Genomic DNA, 23,959 nt, shown 5'->3' with positions numbered 1-23,959 from the left:
CAGAATGAATTCAGTCCGATTGAACCACAAAATTTAGAATGTAAACGTAGCCACTGTGCTGCTTCATATTTAGGATAAGGTCACATCTGTAGGCAAGATACTACAGGTAAAAACATTCCATGATAGTTTCAGTGTAAATTGTTTTAATTGTCTTAATGTAATGGGATTAATCAACTGGGGAAAGTACTGTATGGTGATATCTATTAGTTTTGGTGAAATGCGAGGGATGAGAATACTAAACTGTGGACCTGAAGGCATAATCAAATAAACCTTAATATTTAACAAATGCGAGAGGCAGGAGATGTGTACAACTTTCTGACATCAACTTTCTGATGTGTACAATGGCAGCATTTTCAGTTTTTGTGCTTCTTTCTCTAGTCAGCAAAATTTTGATAGCAAAAATGTTGCAAAATCTGTGTTGGTAAATACGATGCCCTGTTTTTCCCATTTGCATTTGTTTCTATTGAAAAATTGGGTTTTGGCTGCAAATAAATAAATAAATAAATAATGAAAAAGACCATTTGTTTTATATGAATGCAAATAATCAAGACATTATAGGTGAATGGTAAAAATATTAACTATAAAACTCATATTATTTCTCATATTTTTTTAGTTATATAATAGGTTTGTGTGAAAAACTGCTCAGAGATGATGATTTATAGTAAATAAAAGAAATGTTTATCTGTATCTCTCACAAACAATACATCTAATATATAGTGCACAATATTACTTTTGCTTTTGTGTCTTTTCTGAAACTTAAAATAATTATAATAGGTTTAAAATATGCCTTTGCAATTCAGTTTCTTTTTTCATGTATTGCATAAAAAAAGTCATGTGGTTTCGCAAGCGACACGAGGGTGGAAAAATGACTCGGAATATTAATTTCTGGGTGAATGACTCATTTAAGTCAACAACATGTGATGATAGATCAAAAAAATGTATAACCACAAAGTTACACTCTTAAACTCTGAAGTATAAACTTCAAGATTCCATCTTCTCTTACTCCAGAGGGCAGAAAGCAGCTGCAGAGCAAATAGTTTAGAGATCAAACAGCAAGAACAAGTAGAAAGAATTTTGAATGTGTTTGGGGTCTTACCTTTACTTGACCCACAAAAGCATTTGCCTCTCCCTCTTGAACTGTGAGATTAAGGGGCAGCAGAGGATCGAACTCAGGGTCATTATCATTGACATCAGTCACCATTATATTCACCGTAGCGGTTGAGGTCTGAAAACAAGAAACCTTCAAGTTACTTCAATCGTTACATGGATGACTCTAATATAAACATTTTCCAGAGTTCCAACAATGTCACAAAATCTGAAATGCGGACCTTGAGGCATTTGTGTGATTTTGTCTGCTATCAGACTTTCTTGGCTTTCACAAATAATTATCCATTAGCACTGATTAATTTAAACAGAACTTGCAAAATTGCTAACATATTTGCATTCATCATCAAGCTATGAATGGGGTCTAATGAAAAATATCCACAGCTGTTGAGCGGATTAGTGTTTCAGAGTATAGATCGCCTCAAATTGATGGCTGCAACCAAATTAGCATGCTGGCAGGGAGAATTCCATCTACTCACTAACAACAATTAACATCTACGTACATTCACAATAATTCACAAAATGTTTCATTTCTAAAGATGAGGAATGGAATCATAACATTTAAGCAGTCATACAATATAATTAGCATACCTCTATGCTAATATAGTTTGACATTATTATTTTAGGGGAGTAAAACTACAAAGAAAAAGTAAAGCTACAATGGCAACATAACATTTTCGTACTATATTTATATATAGAAACGTAGCAAGGACATCAGTTAAATTGTCCATGTGACAGTGATTCAACCGTAATTTTATGTAGCAACAAGAATACTTTTTATGCACAAATAAACCAATAATAACAAATTATTCAACAATTCTTCTCCAGAGTTACCATCTTCCTCCATTTTGGAGAGTGTCCCAGAATGTAATCAACGTAATCAGCATTGTTTACATTCAGCATTCGCACCCTTTCTACTGAACGTACACAGCGCTGATTATGTTGATTATGTTCTGGGGTATTCTCCAAAAGATGGTAACTCGGGGAGAAGAACTGTTGAATAAATTACAGTATTATTGTGTTCTTTGTGCACAAAAAGTATTCTCGTAGCATTGTAAAATAATTGTTGAACCAGTGATGTCACATGAACTATTTTACCAATGTCCAAGAAAGACAAGCGAACAAACAAATAAATGGATGAACATACAAAAACAAATTTACAAACAAGTGAATGACTGAAGATTTTTTTGATGTTCTCACCAGGTTGCACAAACAAACAAGCAATAAATAAATAAAAAGTGAATCAGGCAAATAGATCAGCAGTGTATCAGTATGATCTATCATTAAAAACAAACTTCTTTTTGTGAAATGTTTTGCTTGAAATGTGTATTTACATCCATATATATACAGGAAATTTGGATAAATAAACAAGCAGTCTAAGAAATAACTAAAAGGCAAGCGATTCAAAACCCAGCATACTGAAAAACCAAATGAAACCTAGGAATCGAGAAAGTAGGAGTGTTTCCCTTGCAACGTAGTAGCTTAGCCTCTTATCAGATCATTCTGCATTCATTTATGTTGAGTCAGAGTCAATCTTGTTACTTACCCAAAAACATAAAACACTGGGGGGGGGGGACAATATACTAGACGTGTCAGCGAGGAAAACAAAAGTCCATAAATTGGCAGAAGGTTTTTCCCCTGCTGCTCTGACTTATTTGTTAAAGGTTTAAATGCTGGGGTATTTGGCAGATTGGTCCTGTAAATTTTTCATGTGCCGGCAATAAAACTTGCTGAGTTTGCACTACGTTCAGGGGGTAAAATAAGGTAAGCTGATCCTGAGCTGAGATAAATGCACACAAGGTAATTGCATTTGTCAACAAAGAGGTTCACATCTTGTGATTAGGAACTGGAAGGATATCTTTAGGAGAAAAAAGACTATATTGCAACTTAATTGCTAAACCTGTGTATATCCATAATAAAATGGTATGAAATGTATTGTAGTTAGAACACTCACTTTGGTTCATCCATCCATATATGTGATTGTCCAAAGTGAGTGTTCTAACTAGAATACATTTCATACCATTTTATTATGTAAATACACACCCCTAATGCTAGCTATTAGGGGTGTAACGATACAACATCATTTTCGGTACAGTAAGGAAAAGAAATGCAAACAAATGTTAGGTTGTCTATTACTATAAACATTTTTAAGCAATTTTTTTAACTTTTTTTTAATACTTTTGAATAAAATATATATAAAATAAAATAAAAAAAGAATAAGAAATAAAATACTGCTGCAAAGTTCTCCACTAAATAAAATACTCTCAGTCTCAAACCAATATCATATAATAAAATATAATGAAAAATATAAATAACTATGATTACAGTGCTGCATTATCAATCCCTCAGATTTCGTTATTGCATTGAATCGATCGGAATTAAGAGCAAAGGTCTGTTTAAATGCCGATGGGAGCTACGTTTGAATTACAATCGTTACAAGCCTTCACGCAACTGACACGCAGCAGAAACGCTACGCAGCCAGTGCGTCACCGGCCTTAGAATCAGCTGCAGGGCGGGATTTGCGCTGAACGCGGAGACTCCCGCCACTTAATATGTTTGTTTGGAAACACGAAAATTTACATATGTTCCGTACAAAAAATATTGCATTCGGTCATTCGCTACACACATGCACCGTACCGAAAGCCCTGTACCGAAACGGTCTGGTACGAATACATCTACCGTTACACCCCTAATAGCTATACTCAGCAACATGATCATAACTTGGAATAGCACTTGTGCAAGATCATAGATGAAGTTGTTCCTTTTTCTGAACAAAAAACAATGCTTTGTTGCATATCACAGAATATCATATGAATAATTTGTTATTTTACATTTATATTATATTAATTGACTATTTGCCATTTACCTTAAATTTTAAACAGATAGAAAAGAAAGAGAAAAGAAATATGTGACATTTGCCAAGTATGGTAATCATACTTAGAATTGGTGCTCTGCATTTAACCCATCCAAGGTCACACACACAGCAGTGAGTAGTGAACACACCCGGAGCAGTGGGCAGCTATAGATCCAGCGCACGGGAAGCAACTGGGGGTTCAGTGTCTTGCTCAAGGGAACAAGTAAATAAGTAATTAAATATCTTAATGGAACACGGTCTTTACTTAACATCCTAATGATTTGTGGCATTCATGAAAATCTATAATTTTGATCCATACAATATATTGTGTATATTGATATTTTGATACATATTTTGAAGTACACATTCATTTAGCCTTTTTGATTTGATATATTTTCATATTATTTATTCTAATAAGCAATGGGATGGATGGTTTGAGGAATCGAATGGAGTTGGAAGGACGGATGGAGGGATCGATGGATTAAGAGATGGGATGGGATGGATGGGATTGTATGGACAGATGGGATGGGATGGAATGGGTAGATGAATTGATGGTTATTGAAAGGGAGCTAATACTGAACTGTGCCCACTTCAGCAAAGTAACCAAGACTTTGTGCCGGTAGTCAAATGTCCATGTACACCAGATAGACATCTGGCTGTATCTGCTCCTCTAACCACTGGGGACTGAGGAAATCTTTCTTTTGGATTTTGTGAATCTGTCTGGCTCTTACATCGCCCTGTGCAATGCAAATAGCAGCCCACATGATCTCAGCAGGCACAGAAGTCAACTCTGAGTATGGCCCAGGACCCTTAAAAATAAACCCATTTCCCCAACTCACCTCTGTAGAATAGGGACTGTTTAGTAAATTGGCTAATGAGCAGGTGGTTTAGGAAAGGTCACTATATTTTAAAAATATTTCATAACGCACCTTCTCCCCCAGCCTTACGTCTCATCTTCACCCTTCATTTTTAGCCACAAGAGAATCAGAAAGGTCATAGAGGGACTATTGTGAGTAAATGGGAAGATGGGAATGAAACCCGCTCATCTTACTTTATTCATAAGCTAACCACACAGGCACAGGAAAGAGGAGAGATCACAGCTCTGAGAATTCTGCCAATTAAGATGTGTTTTGAATTATTCCAGCAGTTATTAAAGTATTGGAGTCACCATAATTTATTTGTAAAGGCTACGCTAATGAGACAATAAAGGCAAAGGCTTTTGACTCTGATGTAGTATAATTTCACCACCTGACAGTCACCTTGACAGTTCAGATATAAATGGAGACCATTGTGCTTAAAGCCGGATCCTTATGCACTTTCTCCCTGGAGAAGGCGAGTGATTATCCTTGAGTTTGGAGGTGAACACTTTACATGTCCTTGAAGAGGGTTGTAAATCCAGGCATCTCTTTTACTGAAGAATACTAAGTGAGATTTTCACTGCTGGTTCATCCAATAAGGGAAATAGGCTCAATGAGAGAGTGAAGCGAAAGAAGGTGCTTCATAATTAAAAAGATTGTTCGGCTCGTTTATCTCCATCATTAAGGCATAATCACTCCATTGTAAGATGCACCTCATTTTCCTCTATTTAGATCAATCACTGTGAGCCCTTTGTGAGAATGGAGTTCACAGGATAGACCAGTCGCTAGTAACTGCTAGGAGACTCACCCCATCAAAGAAAATCAAACACTTTTGCAAAAGAACGAACAAATGAACAGATGAATGAACTAAGGAATGGACAAACAGCAATCAGTGGGTGAATAAATTATTTGTTTGATTGACTCACTTCATTGATTGTTTGGTTGCACAGATTAATCAATTTTAAATAGACTTATCTTTACTTTCATTCTAATTCTACTTATCATTCTTTCTTAAATTTATTTTCATTTTCATAATTACATTTATATACTCCTGTGTAACAAGCATGAAAACAAACAAGAAATCAAACACTTGAAATGAATGAATAAACAAATAAACAGATTGCGTGATTAAGTAAATCAATGGTAGACATCTCTTTTCTTTTCTTTTCATATAAACATAATGTAATATATATATATATATATATATATATATATATATATATATATATATATATATATATATATATATATATATATACAGTAATATACACTGTGATATAGCCTATTCTTTACAATTTTCACCATTACAAATATATAGTACTGTTATAAAAACACAAAAAAATAACTATATAACAACTATATAACTATTAATAGATTTTATTAAACAAACTGTCCAATGTGCATGGAATCCAATGCAGTAATGCTAGTGAACTTAACATTATTTTAAGTATAACTGAAGATACATGGGGGAAATCGTGGCCTAATGGTTAGAGGGTTGGACTCCCAATTGAAGAGTTGTGAGTTCTAGTCTCGGGCCGGACGGAATTGTGGGTGGGGGTAGTGCATGGACAGCTCTCTCTCCACCTTCAATACCACTACTTACGTACCCTATAGCAAGGCATCGAACCCCCAACTGCTCCCTGGGCGCCGCAGCATAAATGGCTGCCCACTGCTCCGGGTGTGTGCTCAAAGTGTGTGTGTTCACTGCTCTGTAGGTGTGCATTTCGGATGGGTTAAATGCAGAGCACAAATTCTGAGTATGGGTCACCATACTTGGCTGAATGTCACTTCACACTATATTTATAGTGTTGTTATGCTTAAACTGCTGTTTTGATCAATTCAGTATTTTTTATGTTTCTGGAAGATAAGAAAGTATCTCAACTAGAAGTCTCTTATTATCACCAAGGCTACATTTATTTGATGAATAATACAATAAAGACAAAATATTGTGAAATATTGCTTTATTATTTTTTTTTTTAATTGTTAATTATTGTTAATTATTTACAATTGCTAATAGTTGGAATAATTTAAAAATTTTATTTTATTTGATCAATGAGCTATGGGCGCTGAAAAATGCAGGTTTACAGGAATAAATTACATTTAAAATAAAAATATGTATGAACTTTTAAAAACATTAATTGTATAAAATGTAAACATTATCCTTAAAACAATATTACTGTTTTTATTTTAATATTTTTATCCAGTAAATGCAGCCTTGGTGAACATAAAAGAGACTTATTTCAAAACATTAAAACATTGTGTAATGTATAGTGTGTGTGTGTGTGTGTGTTTATATATATATATATATATATATATATATATATATATATATATATATATATATATATATAATTAAACAAATTGATTAATGAACAAATAACAATCATTGAGTGAAAGAATGTGACTGTTTACATGACTGATGATAGTCATTAGACATTAGCATTAGTTTCTCTTCAGGAACTCGAGCTGCATCAAATGCGCTTTGGGGAACATGCCCAGCGTGAGCGACTCTGAATATTGTGTGTAATCAGTCCAATGGAAGAGCGTGACGTCACAGGCGGGGTGACGTAAGTGACCAGGAAGCTATAAAAGCATGTGCCACGCAGCTGGCATCAGCTTCACGTCTTTCAGCAAGCGCTCTGTGTGTGAATGTCACTTGTTTGTCTTGTGAGTCTTATTTACTGTTTTCTGTCCAGTTAGAGCTCCTAAACATGCCAAAGAGCAAGCCCAGGGTTACAGAAGGCAGCCTCTGCTGGGGTAGAGCGGTACACACCGCAGTACACGGTGCCCGTCTCGCCTCAGCGTCCTCTGGGGGCCGGTCTGCCAATCCTGCCAGTGTTCCAGGGCGCAGCGGTCCCCAGCGAGCATCGGTCTCAGTATCTTCCGCCCGTGCGCGTAGCGGGGCTGAGACGCTCGCCGCCCCTGCGGGGGCCTCTTACACCAGAAGTCAGTCTCGAGAGACTGATTCCCTTAGTAGATTATTTAGCAGCGTGGAAACTACTGCCAAATTTATCTCGGTGGGTCCTGCACACAGTAGAAAAAGGCTACCGTATTCAGTTCGGCTCCGCGCTGCCAATATTCAACGAGGTCATTCAGACGATAGTCAGCCCCAGCCAGGGTCTGGTTATGGAACAGGAAGTTAAGTTTTTTTTTTGTTTGTTTAAAGCACTATATATAAATAAAGGTGATTGATTGACAGGGAGTCCGGTTTTTACAGCCGGTATTTCATAGTTCCAAAGAAGGATGGGGCGCTGCGTCCGATTATAGACTTGAGGGTCTTAAATCGTTCAGTTATGAGATTGAAGTTCAGAATGCTCACAATCAACCATGTTGTAGCTCAGATCAGGTTCGAGGACTGGTTTGTCACAATAGATCTCAAAGAAGCATACTTCCACATATCCATCCTTCCACAACACAGGAAGTTTCTGAGGTTCCCTTTCGGGGGCGAAGCTTACCAATATTGAGTACTTCCCTTCGGCTTTCATGCAGGACATCCGCACTCTCAACTATATTGACGTTTGGTTGATTTTAGCTCAGTCAGAGCAGGTTGCGGCTCGGCATCGAGATGTCGTTCTCGCACATATGTGGGAGCTGGGTTTGAGACTGAACGCCAAGAAGAATGTGCTTTCTCCGGTTCAGAGAACCACCTATCTAGGCGTAGTATGGGATTTGACCGCGATGCAGGCACGATTGTCCCCTGATCCTCATCTCAGTCGAGAGAGTCAGAGAAGGCCAGTCACTTACTGTCAAACAATATCAGAGATTGTTGGGTCTGATGGCAGCTGCGTCCAACGTGATACCTCTCGGCCTGCTGTACATGAGACCCCTACAGTGGTGGCTCAAGACCAAGGGATTTTCCCCAAGGGGCAATCTACCTCGCACTACCAAGGTCACGCGGCGCTGCATCCGTGCATTAGACATGTGGAAGAAACCTTGGTTCTTGAATCAGGGCACGGAGCTGGGAGCTCCTTGTCGCCGTGTAATACTAGCGACGGATGCATCCCTCACCGGCCGGATGCAGTCATGAGTGGCCACCCTGCCCATGGTCTCTGGAGCGGTTGCCATCTAACATGGCATATCAATTGTCTAGAAATGCTAGCAGTTTATCTTGCAGTGAAGCACTTCCTCCCAGACCTAAGGGGTCACCATGTTATGGTGCGCACCGACAACACATCGGTGGTCTCTTACATCAACCACCAGGGAGGTCTGCATTCGCGCCCTTTGTACAAGCTGGCGCACCAGATCCCGGTGTGGTCCCAGGGCAAACTCCTCTCATTAAGAGCAGTATATATTCCTGGGAAACAAAATATGGGAGCAGACATACTGTCGATGCAGGGGCGGAGGCCCGGGGAATGGAGACTTCACCCAGAGCTGGTGAAGCAGATATGGAGAGTATTTAGCAGGGCTCAAGTAGACCTATTTGCAACTCAAGAGACATCACAATGTCCCCTTTGGTTCTCTCTAGTTCATCCAGCTCCTCTGGGACTAGACGCTATGGTACAGACCTGGCTGAGACTTCGTCTGTACGCCTTTCCCCCTATTGGGAGTTCTGCTGAGAGTACGCCGGGACGGGGTCCGTCTATTATTAGTAGCCCCGTTCTGGCCAGGCCGAGTATGGTTCTCAGATCTAGTCTCGCTCCTCGACGACTCTCCGTGGGAGATACCGATCAGGACAGACCTACTCTCGCAGGCGCAGGGTACAATAATTCACCCTCGCCCGGAGTTGTGGAAGCTGTGGGTGTGGCCCCTGAGGGGGCACAACTGTTAGCAGCTGGTCTCTCAACTGAGGTTGTTGAGACCCTCCTCCAATCCAGAGCTCCCTCAACGAGGAAACTGTATGCCCTGAGGTGGAAACTCTTCACCTCATGGTGCAGAGACCGCCAGTTAGACCCAGCATACTGCCCAGTTGGTACAGTTATGGAGTTTCTACAGGCTAGGCTCTTTGACCCACTCCACGCTGAAGGTTTACGTGGCGGCCACTGCGACTTACCACGCCCTTCTCGATGGCAAGTCTCTGGGAAGAGTCACACGTTTCCTCCGCAGTGCGCTGAGGCTGATACCTCCAGTACGGTCCCGTATTCCCACGTGGGACTTGGATGTGGTGTTAGAGGCAATGTGCAAACCCCCATTTGAACCTATTCAAGATATCTCAGACAGACATCTCACACTTAACACCTCCTTTCTGTTGGCTATCACCTCTCTGCGGAGAGTAGGAGATCTTCAGGCCCTCTCTGTGGCCCCCACCTATCTTGAATTTGCACCTGGCATGACTAAAGCGTTCATATACCCTCGAGTGGGATATGTTCCCAAAGTTCCCTCTGTTACACCACGACCTGTAGTTCTGCAGGCCTTCTGTCCTTCTCCCTTCCGGGAGCCCGACCAAGCAAAGCTAAATTGTATGTGTCCAGTTCGAGCGCTGGATGCATACGTCCACAGAAAGCGCAGAGCTGCCGGCGCTTGCTGGTACTCAAAGCTGACGCCAGCTGAGCGGCACGTGCTTTTATAGCTTCCTGGTCGCATAAGTCACCCTGCCTGTGACGTCACGCTCTTCCATTGGACTGATTACACACAATATTCAGAGTCGCTCACGCTGGGCGCGTTCCCCAAAGCGCATATGACGCAGCGTCTCGTTCCCTCGAGAAACTAGGGTTACATACGTAACCTAGAGACGTTTTTTTAATTTGTGCTTATGTGCAATTTTAAAAATACATTTATACAGCCAGTAGCGCTTTGATGACAATAGCGACTATACAACACTCTCAGCACACTTTATGACCATTTCTACCTCTCATCAACATGATTGATTCTGCTAGACTCTGCCTGCCATGTTGTACTGTGCCTACATGCAATGTCTGTTTAAGCAGAACATTCGATTATGATCTTTTGAATTGCAGCTTCAGAAGTTTTCATCTTCAATTGGGCATGATGGATTGACAGGCTTCAGACTTACCCCATCTGGTTTGCCATCGGAGGCTGTGACCGTTAGCGTGTAGTGATCCGTGATCTCTCTGTCCAGCGACTTCGCCAGCAACAACAGGCCAGACCTGAAAGCAAAGATTATGTTGAAAACCTGCCCACAGCTCTAAGTGTTTTACCCATATGGTGGCTTTAGAGGGCAAGCAAAATGAAAGACGGAAAAGTTGTTAAAATTCAAACCATGTGCTGAGAAAACAAAACTGGAAAATGTCATATGCACAACAGGCCAAAGCCAAATCCAGACAAAATGAATCATTTTCGGCTGAAATTAGTTCATCAAATATAGGCTGGATGGAATTATATGCTGCTGAATGAGACAGCTAGGCAATATATTAATTTCTTGCAAGAACTGTGCCACTGTGAAAGGCTGAGGACATTTTATGTGTGCCTGGGGACGATTAGAACTGAATTAATTGTTGTCAGGCAACAGCAGCCATGAGTAAAACATTGTGCCCCATTCAAATGAATTCTAGAACACAGTGCATTTGGTCACATATTTACATTTGTTTCCATGGTAATGCAAGTTTAACTAAGAACTCGTGCAGCAGTGAATGAGAAATACACCAAACTGCACATCATGAAAGTTGGGGGATTTTTTCTTGCCAGAGGCCAGTTTTCTTTTGAACATATTTGATTAATTTCTGCTAGTTTAAGTTGTCTGCTGGCAGGGTTAATTTTGGTGTACAAATATGATACATACACAAACAATACCAACTATTTTATCTATAAACATAAATGTATCTATTATATCAGTTTTATTTTTGTTGTAAATTAAAGCTAAATGTGGAAACTGTATATTGGTGTCAGTGTACTAACATTCATACTTTTCTGAGATAAAACATATACAGTTAAAGCTGGGTAGAAAGTAATCTGTATTACATAATTATATTACAAATTAAGTGTTTGTAATTAGATTAATAACATTTTAAATAGTCAGAATCAGACTACAGTTACTTTTTTATCAATTACATAACATATAATTTACACAATAACACTAAACTAGCTATAAGCAAATAAAATATTTCATTTTTTTAATCAGTGTTTTAGTTCGATTGATGTTATTTTAAAATATCTTATTTTAATTTTACATTTTTTATGATTTAATTATTAGCTTTTCGAACCTCTTGCAGTTCCTTCATGAACCCCAGTTTTGGAAACCCTGGTAATGTAATATTATATGCACTTCATGTTGTGAATAACAACAAAGCAAATGTATTTTCTTCCTCTTTGTATTTTATATCAATATGGTACAAGATAATCCCATTTAATTATCTTTTGAAAAGAGCTAGGTCAAATGTAGAGTAAAAGCAATCTGATTATATTACCTAAAATTTTATGGTAATATAATGTCTTATGTTACTAATTACAATTTGTGTCATGTAATTTAGAATCAGTAAAGGATTACAATTTGTAAGCAATCTACCCATATTTGTATGAAGATATATTAATACTGACTACAGAAAAAAAAAAATCCATTCAACTTGAAATATTGCCTAAAATTTGTAAATTTTGGAGTGAGATGTTACGATTAACGTGTAACATTTTATTTTAAGGTGTATTTGTTGCACGCTACATGCACTTACTACTATAATAACTATTATAATAATATGCATAAGTACATGTAATCCAAACCCTATTCCTAAATCTAACAATATATTAAGTACATGTAGTTAATTAATATTACTCTTAATATTAATATTAGCACTTAAATGTATAATTACACTGCATCAAGGACAATAAAATAAAGGGTAACCAATTAATATTCACCCAAAATTAAATTTACTGAAAATACACCCACCCTTCGGCCATTGAAGATGAAGATGAGTTTGTTTGTTTATCTAATCAGATTTGGAGAGTCAGATGGATTACTTGTTGACTATTGTGATGTTTTGTTCAGCTGTTTGGACTCTCATTCTGACGGCACCCATTCACTGCAGAGCATGCTTTGGTGATCAAGTAATGTAATGCTAAATTTCTCCAAACCTGTTCTGATGAAGAAACAAACTTATCTTGTTTATACATTTTAAAGAATTGTGGATAAGATGCACAGTGTATAAGATAATTATAAATTCGATTCGATTTAGATTTATTGGAAATTACCAAGATGCTGTCGGCATGCAGTTTTATAACTTTTATACTTTAAATTTAGATTTTCATAACTAAAAAATTATAAAAAAAAGCAAAAACAAAAAAACAAGAGTACTTAAATAGCTCTGATTACAGCATGTTTTTATGCCAATCACTTCGTTTTTTGTTATTCTTGATTAAAAAATTTTATTATTTTCCATCGTTTGAAGAATAACCGCTTTCCTGATCGATTAAAAAGGAACACAAATATCTCTTTAAAATAAAAATCAATTTACTTTCTGTGGTCAGTAATTTGATGTTAATTGAGATTTGTGGCAACAAAGTACTTCTATTGAAGGTGTCATTTGTGCAGAAAAGAAAAAAAAATATGTGGTTTCGATACAGCATACCAATATTTCAGCACATTAAATGCCTTCTTAAATGGATAGTGAGAATTTAATGAATAAAATGGAGTGCTGATATACCATATGCAAAAGTGCCGCAACTATTAAGTGAATTGGCCCTTTCATGTTTTGAAACAGCCAATCATTCTGTGCTGACACAATATGTCCCACAAAACCCCCAGAGGACCTGTGAGATCGGTGGACACCATTGCAGACAGTAATGTGTTCTCCAAATAAAATAAACAAATTCAGAGCGGCATCTTCAAGGCTCCAAAGGACCTCATGTATATTCATAAAGCATTCACTGCAAAGCATCGTCTGTACATGTCTAAGAGCAGACTCACACCCTAAATGACTCCCCTACTGAACAGCATCAATTGTAATGATAACCAGAGAATACACAAGTTTATTATTGGTATTATAAGCAGCAGCTGCAAAGATAAACAAAACCAGACGGGCTGGTTATGAAAAAGCCATTTATATCTGGTGATTATAAATAACTGAAAGGGAACATATCGTCACAAGACCCCCATTTTAAAGGGGTCATGGCATTAATCAATTATTATTAATATTACTATTACAATTTTAATAACAGATAGAAATTTATTTTGCTACTATCTTACATCAGACATAATAGATTTAACCACATGCACATAAATGTATGATTCCCCGCACATCAAGTTCAAAACGAATTCAATTTCAGGAATATGCTCTCTTCAGTCATGCTGAAGTAAAATAAATATGACATATTGAACACTAGATACAGTATGAGTGAAATGTAGAAAATGCTAAGCATTTTGTTCTTTGTGTAGCACCTAAACTTTGTAGATCCTTCTGAGGAATCCCATTGTTAGAAATGAGTGGATTCAGTTTTAACAATATCTATGATCATTCCAGTCATCCTATTCATCTCATGAACAGTTTAATGAGAGTACTGTTTCAGTGTAGATTGTTTAATGAATATATCACAACATACAGTAGTTCTGATTTCCAAACGCACAGCAGTAAACATGTTGATTAATTCAAATGGTGAGAAAATGGTAAATAAATAAATAAATAGTCACCATCAGCAAAGCTTATTAAATTAAATTAAATTAAATTAAATTAAATTAAATTAAATTAAATTAAATTAAATTAAATTAAATTAAATTAAATTTAATTAAATTTAATTTAATTTAATTTAATTTTCTTGTATGAACATATCACTGAATCAACCGGGTATTAAGTGTCTTAAACTAAAGGACACAGAGGTTGAAGGCCTGAGCTATCATGCCTCATGATAGTAAAAAGTTATTAGACATATCCATTTCCAAAATGAAGCAGGTGAGTTGGCACTTTAGCCCAATTTAAGTTAAGAATATCTAAAATCCATTTAAAACTCTTACAGCTCCTCTGCTTGAAAATCATTTTGAACAGTCATTTTGAACTTTTCTGAATAATTCCACTTTAAAATTCCATTTCGCTTACTTTATGAAAGGATAACCCCACACTTCCAGCCCCCATGAAAGTGCTTTTTAAACATATACTTTATATCACCATATTCACCCTCCAGCCAGACTTTTCCAGACTCTACAGTTACACAATCCACTCGAACAGGCAGCTCTATCGTAAACTCCGCGGGGAGCAGAAGGCATTGTGTGAAGGAGGAGAGAAAAGCAAGAGACTGTAACTGTGAGCGATAAGCTCAGGTAGTTCTACAAAAATAGCTATATTTGTTTTGTTCTTCATTTGCTGCTTATTGAAAGAACAGTAGCAGTTCATTAGAAATGTATCCTGGTTGTGATATCTTGCTTAACTTGAGAACAGGATCAGAAACTTTACTCCGGGCTATGATTAAAATGCCCTTTGGTACACACTGTAAAAAATTTCTTGTTGTTTTTACAAAAACTTTTTGACAGCTGTGGTTGCCAGAATAATTTTGTAAAAATACAGAAAACTGTAAACACATTTACGTCAAAAACTGTTAATTTTACAATATAAAGCTGTAATTTACAAACAAGAAAATGTGAATATAAACCAGTAAATTCAACAACACACAAAATTAAATCTGTTTTGTACCTTGAAAATACTGACAACCACCATAATAATAAAGATGGTACTGTATAAGAGAAAGCCACATGAAGTATCAAAGCTCATCACAAGTAGCTTCACCACAAGCAGAAGTATATATTAACATATAGAAGGTGCACATTTATGGAAACACAAAACACCATCATGGTAACACACGTGATACTTAAATAATGCAAAAAACTTTCATTAAGCAACAGAAGATGTAACATAAAGCTCAAATGTACATAACTGATAACAAGAACTATTTAAAAACATGATTATTTAAACAAAATACTTTCAAACGTGGAGTGTCACGCAGGGAATTCTGGGAATATCAGTTTACAGTTTTAGACTGTAAATTATACATTGATTTGTTCTTTTTTTACTTCTAAAAGCTGTATAATTAACAGAATTTTACTGTAAATTTACATTAAATGCTTTGTTAGATCTTTTACAGTTTTTCCCTGTATATAGTACGGGAACTTACTGTTAACCTATTATCAGTTTTTTTCCGTAGCGTTTTTACAAAATTTTACAGTTAAAATTACACTTATTTTTTACAGTGCACTGCACACTGCGGAGTATAACATGCTTTACTAACTGCATTACTAAAGAAAGAAAGTGTGAGATATCAGCCACCAAATTTAGGTTTTGCTAAAAAAAAACTTTTGGGGAATTTTGTCCCTTCACTGCAAGCAAAAACACTGAAATGTCTCAAGTTGCTTTTTGAAATGGAGGACTTAAGATTTTCATCAGTCCTTATTAATTATGTATCATGTTTGTGTCTTAATGTAATTTGCATCCAGTGCATGTCAGGACGTGGCTGACTCCAACACACAAATATTTCACGCTTTTGTTTCTCTGTATTTTTCAGTGAATGCAAAGCATTGTGTGAGTGTGTCTGGGTCTGAATCACAATTAAAATATCTTCCCTGTTTATTCAAACCCCCAAAACAATGGATTTTGGCAAAGCAGTCTTTTTCTGGCGTTTCAAAGTAAGCTTACGTTTGGGAGACTTCAAAGACGTTGTTTGGATCTCCTCTCAGGATGGTATATGTAATGGGATCTCTTTCACGGTCGGTTGCCTGCAAATGACAGAAAGCATTTTCTGTGTTACACTGATTCAATTATGATGAGAAAGCCTCCAAACTTTGCAATCAGGAAACACAAAAATATATTGTTTTTGGGCAGCTCACATATTTGGTTATATTATATACTGTATATTCTAGTGGTATTTATTTATTTAAATGCAGCATTAATGTTTTGGTAAAAAAAGTGTATGTTAATATATTTTTTTATAAATGTACAGGTCACAAGTTTTGGATCTTAAATAATCAACAGTTTTTAATGTTATTAAAATATATCCTTATGCTCACCAAGGCTGCATTTATTTGATCAAAAATACAGTAAAACAGTAAGACTGGGAAATCTTATTAAAATGTTAAATAACTGTATTTAAATATAAAAATATTTATATATATTTTCTTGTGATGCAAAGCTACATTTTCAGCACACATTAGTCTTCAGTGTCAAATGGTTCTTCAGAAATATTTTTTTTCTTTTCTTTTTTTTTCTTTTCTGGAAATCAGTAATATTAATATTATTAAAATAAATTATATATATATATTGAACTGACCATAAGTGACAGTAAAATAATTTACAATGTTGCAAAAGATTTCAATTTTTTTTTTTTTTTTTTTTTTTTTTTTTTACAATAACAAAAACCTTATGTTTAATTAAGCACCAATGATAATTAAAAAATATGTGAGCACAAAATCACCAATCATTAGATCATTCTATTCTGAAGGATCACGTGACACTGAAGACTGGAGTAATGATGCAGAAAATTCAACTTTGCATTTCAGGAATAAATCTTAAAATATATTCAAATAATACAAACAATTACAATAATAATAATACTTTCTCTAAAGTGTAATAATATTTCACAGTATTATGTGTTTGTTTGTTTGTTTGTTTGTTTGTTTACAAAAAATAATAATAATCAGTAATTAATAATCATCTAATAATCAGCTATTATCTTAATTATTCCAAACTTCTTACATTGTGTATACATTTATAATTATGACATTAATTAATGATTAATAATATTCAGCACATTTTTGTTGAACGATAATAACGTGATTAGAGTAGTTCATCTGGAGCTGATGGGTAAGTCACCTGTATGTTGAGCAGTGTGGCTCCAGTCCTCATGGCCTCACTGACCTCCAGGCTGTATACGAGCTGAGGGAAACGGGGAGGACTCTGGTTGTTGGGGGGCAGTACTTCAATATACACTGTAGTGATGGAACTTCTAAAGGAACAAAAGGAACATGATTTATATTACTTTATTAGACAAATGTGTTAAATGTCTCAGTCAAGGATACGACATGATAGCTAATGTATCCCCTCAAGCAACTAACTATGCCACACCAGCCACAAAATGATCAGAATGCACAACACGTTTCAACATATAATTTCCTAAAATGCTATGGCTCTGTTCCAAAATCAAGTGATCTGACTAAATAGGCAACACAGTAAGGCACCACAGGCACTCATGACACAAAGGCAATTTCAGAAAATAGAGAAATTTATAGATATAGAAATAGAGAATTGCCTTGTAAGAAGCATTGTTTAAATACAAGGCAGCATGCTGTATAATAATAATAATAAAAAAAATAAAAAATAAAAATGATATATATATATAGGGAATATTATATACATTTTAATCCATTAACTTTTTTTAAAGTAATGTTTAAAGAATGTTGTTTATTTATTACTATTTTATTTATTTTAAAATAAATTATATTTATTTATTTTAAAACATTCCTAGAAAAACATTCTCGGAATGTCCTTGATGTTGTTATTTGTACTTAAACGTTCTAGGAAACATCTTTGTAACCTTTAAATAACGTTATAATCACAACATTAACAAGTATAATAAAAATATACGTTAACATTTTTATAAAATTTGGGTGTTTTTTGTAACCTTTAAAAAACATTATAATCACACACACACACAAAAATGGATATGTAGTCTTCTTGTTATACTTAAAAATGATATGTTTATATAATGTTATATTTTGAGTGAAAATACAGAACGGTAGAAAAGTGTAAAAAATGTTCTTGTAACTTTTAAATAATGTTACAATCACAACAAGAAAACATTTCAAAACAATGCAGTGGATTCATACCCTGAATTTGTTACCTGGTTATAGACGCATTACATAAGTTTTTTTTTACTTAAAAACACACTTTCACTTGGTTTCAGTTTTATAAACTGAAAGATGAATCAAACTTATTTACTGTAATCATGAGATGCAATCGGATACTGTTGATTGAGCACAAGCAGCATTTTTGTATGGACTCTGATATGGATTTTCTTTTGACAAAGAAAATCACCATGAAGCTTCCTCCAAAGATCCGAACACTTTTCTGTAAGCCTAGCTAACAATAGCGGTCCAATTCCAGGCTGTTTTCTGAATGTTTAGTGAAAACCCAACCTGGTGCTGTCATTGTTTTATGACACATTGTATCAAGGCACTCATCGGCGTGGCTGAAGCAAATTAGATCGGGGAGTATTTTCACTTTGGAATTGTTCCAGTATGATGAATTTGATGCCAGCATTCTCATAAAACTTTAAAAGAGAAAAACACGAGATGAAAATAACTATCCGGTTCTCACAAGCTCAACCGCCATCTGTCCAACACATATAATAGCACACCTGCTGCCTTTGGCTTTAACCATAAACCTAAATCTACCTCGATAAACTGGATATACAGTTTCAACCTAGTATCGTGCTGTGGAGAAGTACCTACAAAATTAGCTTGATTTGTTGTGAATATAAGAAGGTTTTAAACTTGTTCCCGAACAGCAAAGTGAAACAATGCATTTCCTGAACTTCGCTTACCCCCGTTCTTTTTCTGCTTCATTCCTCTGTATTGATTCGGCAGTCGGCATTGAATTACAAAGGGCAGCGGCTGCTATGAATTGGACAGGAGGGGAGGTAGCGGCAATTAGAGTGAAAAGCCCTTCATTTCCGCTCTTTCAAGTGTCAGCTGGACAAGAGCCGGGGCCAATATTGGCAGAGTGTTCTTGGGGATATTTCCGAAGCAAATCTGTCACCATGTGGCATTGTATCGATCTAAAACTGGGAATGCGAGGTTGACTCTTCTGTTAGAGAGTGAGAGGCGCTCTCTTTTTCAACCCTCATTGGGTTTTCAGCTGATTTACCTTCTCTGGGACGCAGGGCCATTGTCAGAGGCCCTAACGGTGAGGGCGTAGGAGCGGCCCACGGTCAGGTTGACCCCAGGCAGTACGGTGATCATTCCTGTGTAGTCACTGATGGTGAAGTGTCCCTGATCCCCTGCCAAGATTTTGTAGCTCACCAACCCGTTGGGACCCTCATCAGCGTCCACTGCTGTCAGCTAAAAAAAATTAATTGGAGTCGTTACTTCCGAGAGGACCTGCAAAGGTGCTTATTCACGTTTATCACTGTCCAAGCATCCTCTTTGGACCAGGCCGAATCATGAAACCTGCCAAGTACATGTCCAGGTCATGTTTGCCAGATTCACTTAAAAGATTTCAGCACATACAGCAACTGGCTACATGGAGTTATTGGTAATTAATCAATAAAGACTATTATTGTTAATAAAATATAATATAATATGTAGTAAAATTATATAATAATAATAATAATAATAATAATAATAATAATAATAATAATAATAATAATAATACTTATTATTATTATTATTATTATTATTATTATTATTATTATTATTATTATTAAAATGTAATTACATTTATATTTTAATAACAATTTATAACATACTGTTTATAACATGCTGTAGTGCAGCTCTTTCTTACTCGCTAATTCTACAGACAGGGAGAAAAGGACTTATTTCAGAAACTTTATGAAGTTACCACTACCAGCATACAATGGAGCAGTTAACCTTTTACAAGATGCAACTTGCACTTTTTAATTTTGATTTCTGGGGTCAATCTTTCAGCATGTCAGAGCAAATCTGCGCTCTGTTCATGTTCTGATTGCAAAGGAATCAGTTATGCACACATTTCCAAAGAAAATTCCCATTAAGACAAAGATTAAACAGAGATCTGGGCAATTATTGCAGCAATAAGCCCCTCGTGAATGTGGGAACTACAGCTATTAATTCAAATGAGTGGATTAAGGGTGAAAAGCTCTGCAAAAACGATTTTGCCTTGTTTTACAGAAAAGACATCTAAACATTTCTAAAACAAGGTCAATGTATTTGAGAAGTGAAATTGTATAACATACATAATTTCGGAAACAATATCCATCGTTTCTTTTTTTAGATAGTATTTTCTACTATTTAATGTAAAAAAAAAAAACAAATATTAAAATATATTGTCAGACAATAAGGCTTTAAGTAAATTCTTGATTTTTTTTTTTTTTTTTAAGGATGCTTTGATGACTTTCCTGGACCCCCAGACAAATTGCTGATAAAGAGATGATTTTACTGCAGTGGAAGAGTATCTTATTGATTACCTTTAAGACTGTGTCTCCAGGCTGCATATCTGTGTAGACATCCACACTGTAGGAGACGTTGGGGAAGGTAGGTGTGTTGTCATTGGTGTCAATCACAGTGATCTCAACAGTGACTGGAGAGCTCTCCTGAACTCCATCCGAGGCAGTCATCTACAAAGAAGTAATGAAACTGTTAATATCAAAACAGTGTGAGGCAGAGAAACACACTAAGCATCGTGAGAAGAACCACATTTGGTTCTTAATTTTAAAATTACATATTGTGCACATATAAATCACTGCAAGTCAGCCATTTTAGAGGAGCAAAATGAGAAAATTGCTAACTACCTATCGGCAAAAATATACTGTGATATAAAAGGCAGATAGCCTTGTGCATTTTCCCTTTGCTTATTGTGATAGCAGAAGCCTAGCCAAATTATTCGAATTAATGCTCTTGCGTGGAGAGAACAGTCCATTGGCTGTACTCCCAACTGCTTCAATAGCTGTCAGCTAGACTAATGGGATATCACAGAGAGGTTGTGGACTGCACTGTGAGAAGGGCGAAGTGTTTCTGTCAACCTCCACATGGAATAAAATAGCTGAAGCTTGAGCACAGGAGGAGGTAGTCAAGTCAAATAGCATGAATAAAAGACAACACCAATGAAAACATGTTAATAACTGATGGTTGGATATGATGATTTTTTTTTTTTTTTTTTTTGCTGGCAGTGCAGATATAAAGGTAATAAGTAAGGGTTAATGTACATCCAGCTGGTTTTTCTCGCAGAATAAACCCCAACAGGGTGATCAGGACCCCGACGCGAAGTGGAGGAAATATTTGAACGAAAAGCTTCCATGAAAGGTGTAACTTTGGCTGCTGCGCCCATGTTGTGGAGATGCTGTGTGTTTCATTGTGGAAGCGAAACTATGTTTGGCCTACCGAAAGAGGACACAACTAGAAAACGGTGGTTAACATCACTGTTCCAGAACAGTTAAACCCAAATATTTAGATGTGTGCAAAGCATTTAATGGAGGAATGTTTGCTGATCCTGGGAGAGAAGACTACATTGTTGGCACTTCTGACTCACAGTCTGTAAGTGCATATACATAAAGGATTTGCCACTGATGATTCAAACACGCGTTTTGAGCAGAGTAGAACAGCGGTTCTCAATTCCAGTTCTGCACATTTTGTATGTTTCTCTTATTGCTTCAGACATTTGTTCTATTTGAACGTAAGTGCACTGCGAAGTGGACATCACAGGATATTCCGCCACGATTCCATGTCGAAGTTAACTTATATGTTCCATTCAAAGTGCATTGAAGTGTAAGAGACGTGAAATTAAATGTTGTATTTATTTACAGAGTCATATATGATGTCATACTCCGTGTGTGAAGATGTTGTGCAGCGCAAATCCGTGAATGAATGTTCCGAAGTGAGGTAAACTTCAAAAGATATCCCCTGTTCAGGAGTAGGTAGCAATGAACACTGAATAGGGACCATGTCAATGGAAACACAGTTCATGCACGGAGCTCACTTCTATTGAGCTAATTATCTGAATCAGGTGTGTTAACAAAGAAAGACACACAAAATATGTAGAGCTGGGAGGTGCAAGGACTGGAATTGATAACCGCTGGTGTGATATAGAGTTTGTTGTTTGCCGTTTCTCAGATCACAAATAACACAGTATAAGTCATTATAATCTGTTTTTATGTCCCCACTGGATGCAGCAAATGGCTCATCTGTAATGGGTTTTATTGTTTTTTCTTGTCTCACGTAACATTTCCTTCACACGTTTGAGGCATTCGGCCAATAACAATGCACAGGACAGCTGGCCAATCAGAGCATACCTTACTTTTCAGACCAATAAGCTTTAAAAAAAAAAAAAAATATATATATATATATATATATATATATATGCATTTCAGAAAGGCAGAGCATAGAGGAGAAACAATAATGTAAAAAATGTGAAAAATTGTGTTTTTTTTGTTTGTTTTTTTACCTTCGCATAAATACTGAACACATTTCATTACACCAAATAATATTCTTTTTATGACCCCTTTAAATTTGACTATGCACAAAATTACTTTGTCGGCAAAGTGGCAACACTCACTCGGGCTGTGGTTTCACAGTCGTAACAGATAGTGGAGAGACAGAAAAACTACTTGACAGCATTCTAATAAATGTGCATTGAAGCAGTTGGTTTTGCACATTTTGCAATGAACAATGTGTTTATTTTTAATTTGTTATTATTTTTATGACAGTAGTTAACAATACCAACTAGTCACATGTTTTTTTTTTTTTTTTTTTGGCAGAAACTATGGTCACAGTAAATTTTCATAATGGTTATAGTTTAAATGCTCCTCAAGGATGTAGGATCTCAAAAATCAAGTGAAAACAATGTTTATTGGCTATAAAGATAGGACAAATGAGATACTTGATATTCTACTGTTCTGGCAAACAAAGTTCATCTTGTCGCAAAACATAATGGCATCTCTAAGCAACCGTTTGTACTGTATGTGACACGCTAGCCTAACATGGCACAGTAACATCACCAGTGGGATCCCAACTCCTCTGTTCCCTTAGACGGGACCAGCTGGTTTCAGTTTCTGAATGAATCGGTGCTCAGAGGGCGTAAGGTGCAGTGCTGTGAATGTTAAGTCCTGCAGCCCATGATCCCATGAGCCGACCGTGACGCACGTCTGACTGACAATAAGCATTCATTCCCAGTACCCACCACAATTTAGTGTTCTCATACCGTAACACACTCCTATAGAATCAGGCACACAGCACTTTTCTGCATGAAACTATGCTTTGGTTTTTATGTGTATCCTAGGGCATACATTCAATGCATTCCCTATGCAATTTTCTATACTCATCTGTTTGTCCACAAGGCTGTTGTTTCACAGCTGAAAATCAAATGAAGGAGACAAAACAACAACAACAAACTACTGTGGCCTATTTCAGGAAGCCGGTTGGGGGTGGGGGCGATGGATTGCTTTAATTTTGGTTAGAGATTGCAAAAAAAAACAAAAAAAAACTGGATCAATTAGCTTTGGGCAAACTCACGTACTTAAATCTGATGGACACAAAGTCGCTCCCATTGTATCTCTTATTCTAATTTGAAAGTAAAAAGTAAAATTGTATATA

At 36.3% G+C, this 23,959-nt stretch overlaps 1 protein-coding gene across 2 annotated transcripts in view; it reads right to left on the bottom strand.

The window, feature by feature from the left end:
* Positions 1-23,959, bottom strand: part of LOC127968991 (protocadherin-15) — a 237,780-nt gene that overhangs the window by 108,921 nt on the left and 104,900 nt on the right. For both annotated transcript variants that reach the window (XM_052570531.1, XM_052570532.1), the window contains exons 13-18: positions 20,839-20,988; positions 19,542-19,735; positions 17,490-17,622; positions 16,317-16,396; positions 10,766-10,859; positions 1,097-1,225 (exon numbers count right to left, since the gene is read on the bottom strand). In XM_052570531.1, the coding sequence (XP_052426491.1) occupies positions 1,097-1,225; positions 10,766-10,859; positions 16,317-16,396; positions 17,490-17,622; positions 19,542-19,735; positions 20,839-20,988 (780 nt within the window). The remainder of the gene's footprint in view (positions 1-1,096; positions 1,226-10,765; positions 10,860-16,316; positions 16,397-17,489; positions 17,623-19,541; positions 19,736-20,838; positions 20,989-23,959) is intronic.

This window comes from Carassius gibelio, chromosome B12, assembly GCF_023724105.1.
Source record: "Carassius gibelio isolate Cgi1373 ecotype wild population from Czech Republic chromosome B12, carGib1.2-hapl.c, whole genome shotgun sequence".
Classification (NCBI taxonomy): Eukaryota; Metazoa; Chordata; class Actinopteri; order Cypriniformes; family Cyprinidae; genus Carassius; species Carassius gibelio.
The sequence above is the reverse complement of the archived record's forward strand: the minus strand, read 5'-3'. Positions and strand labels throughout refer to the sequence as shown.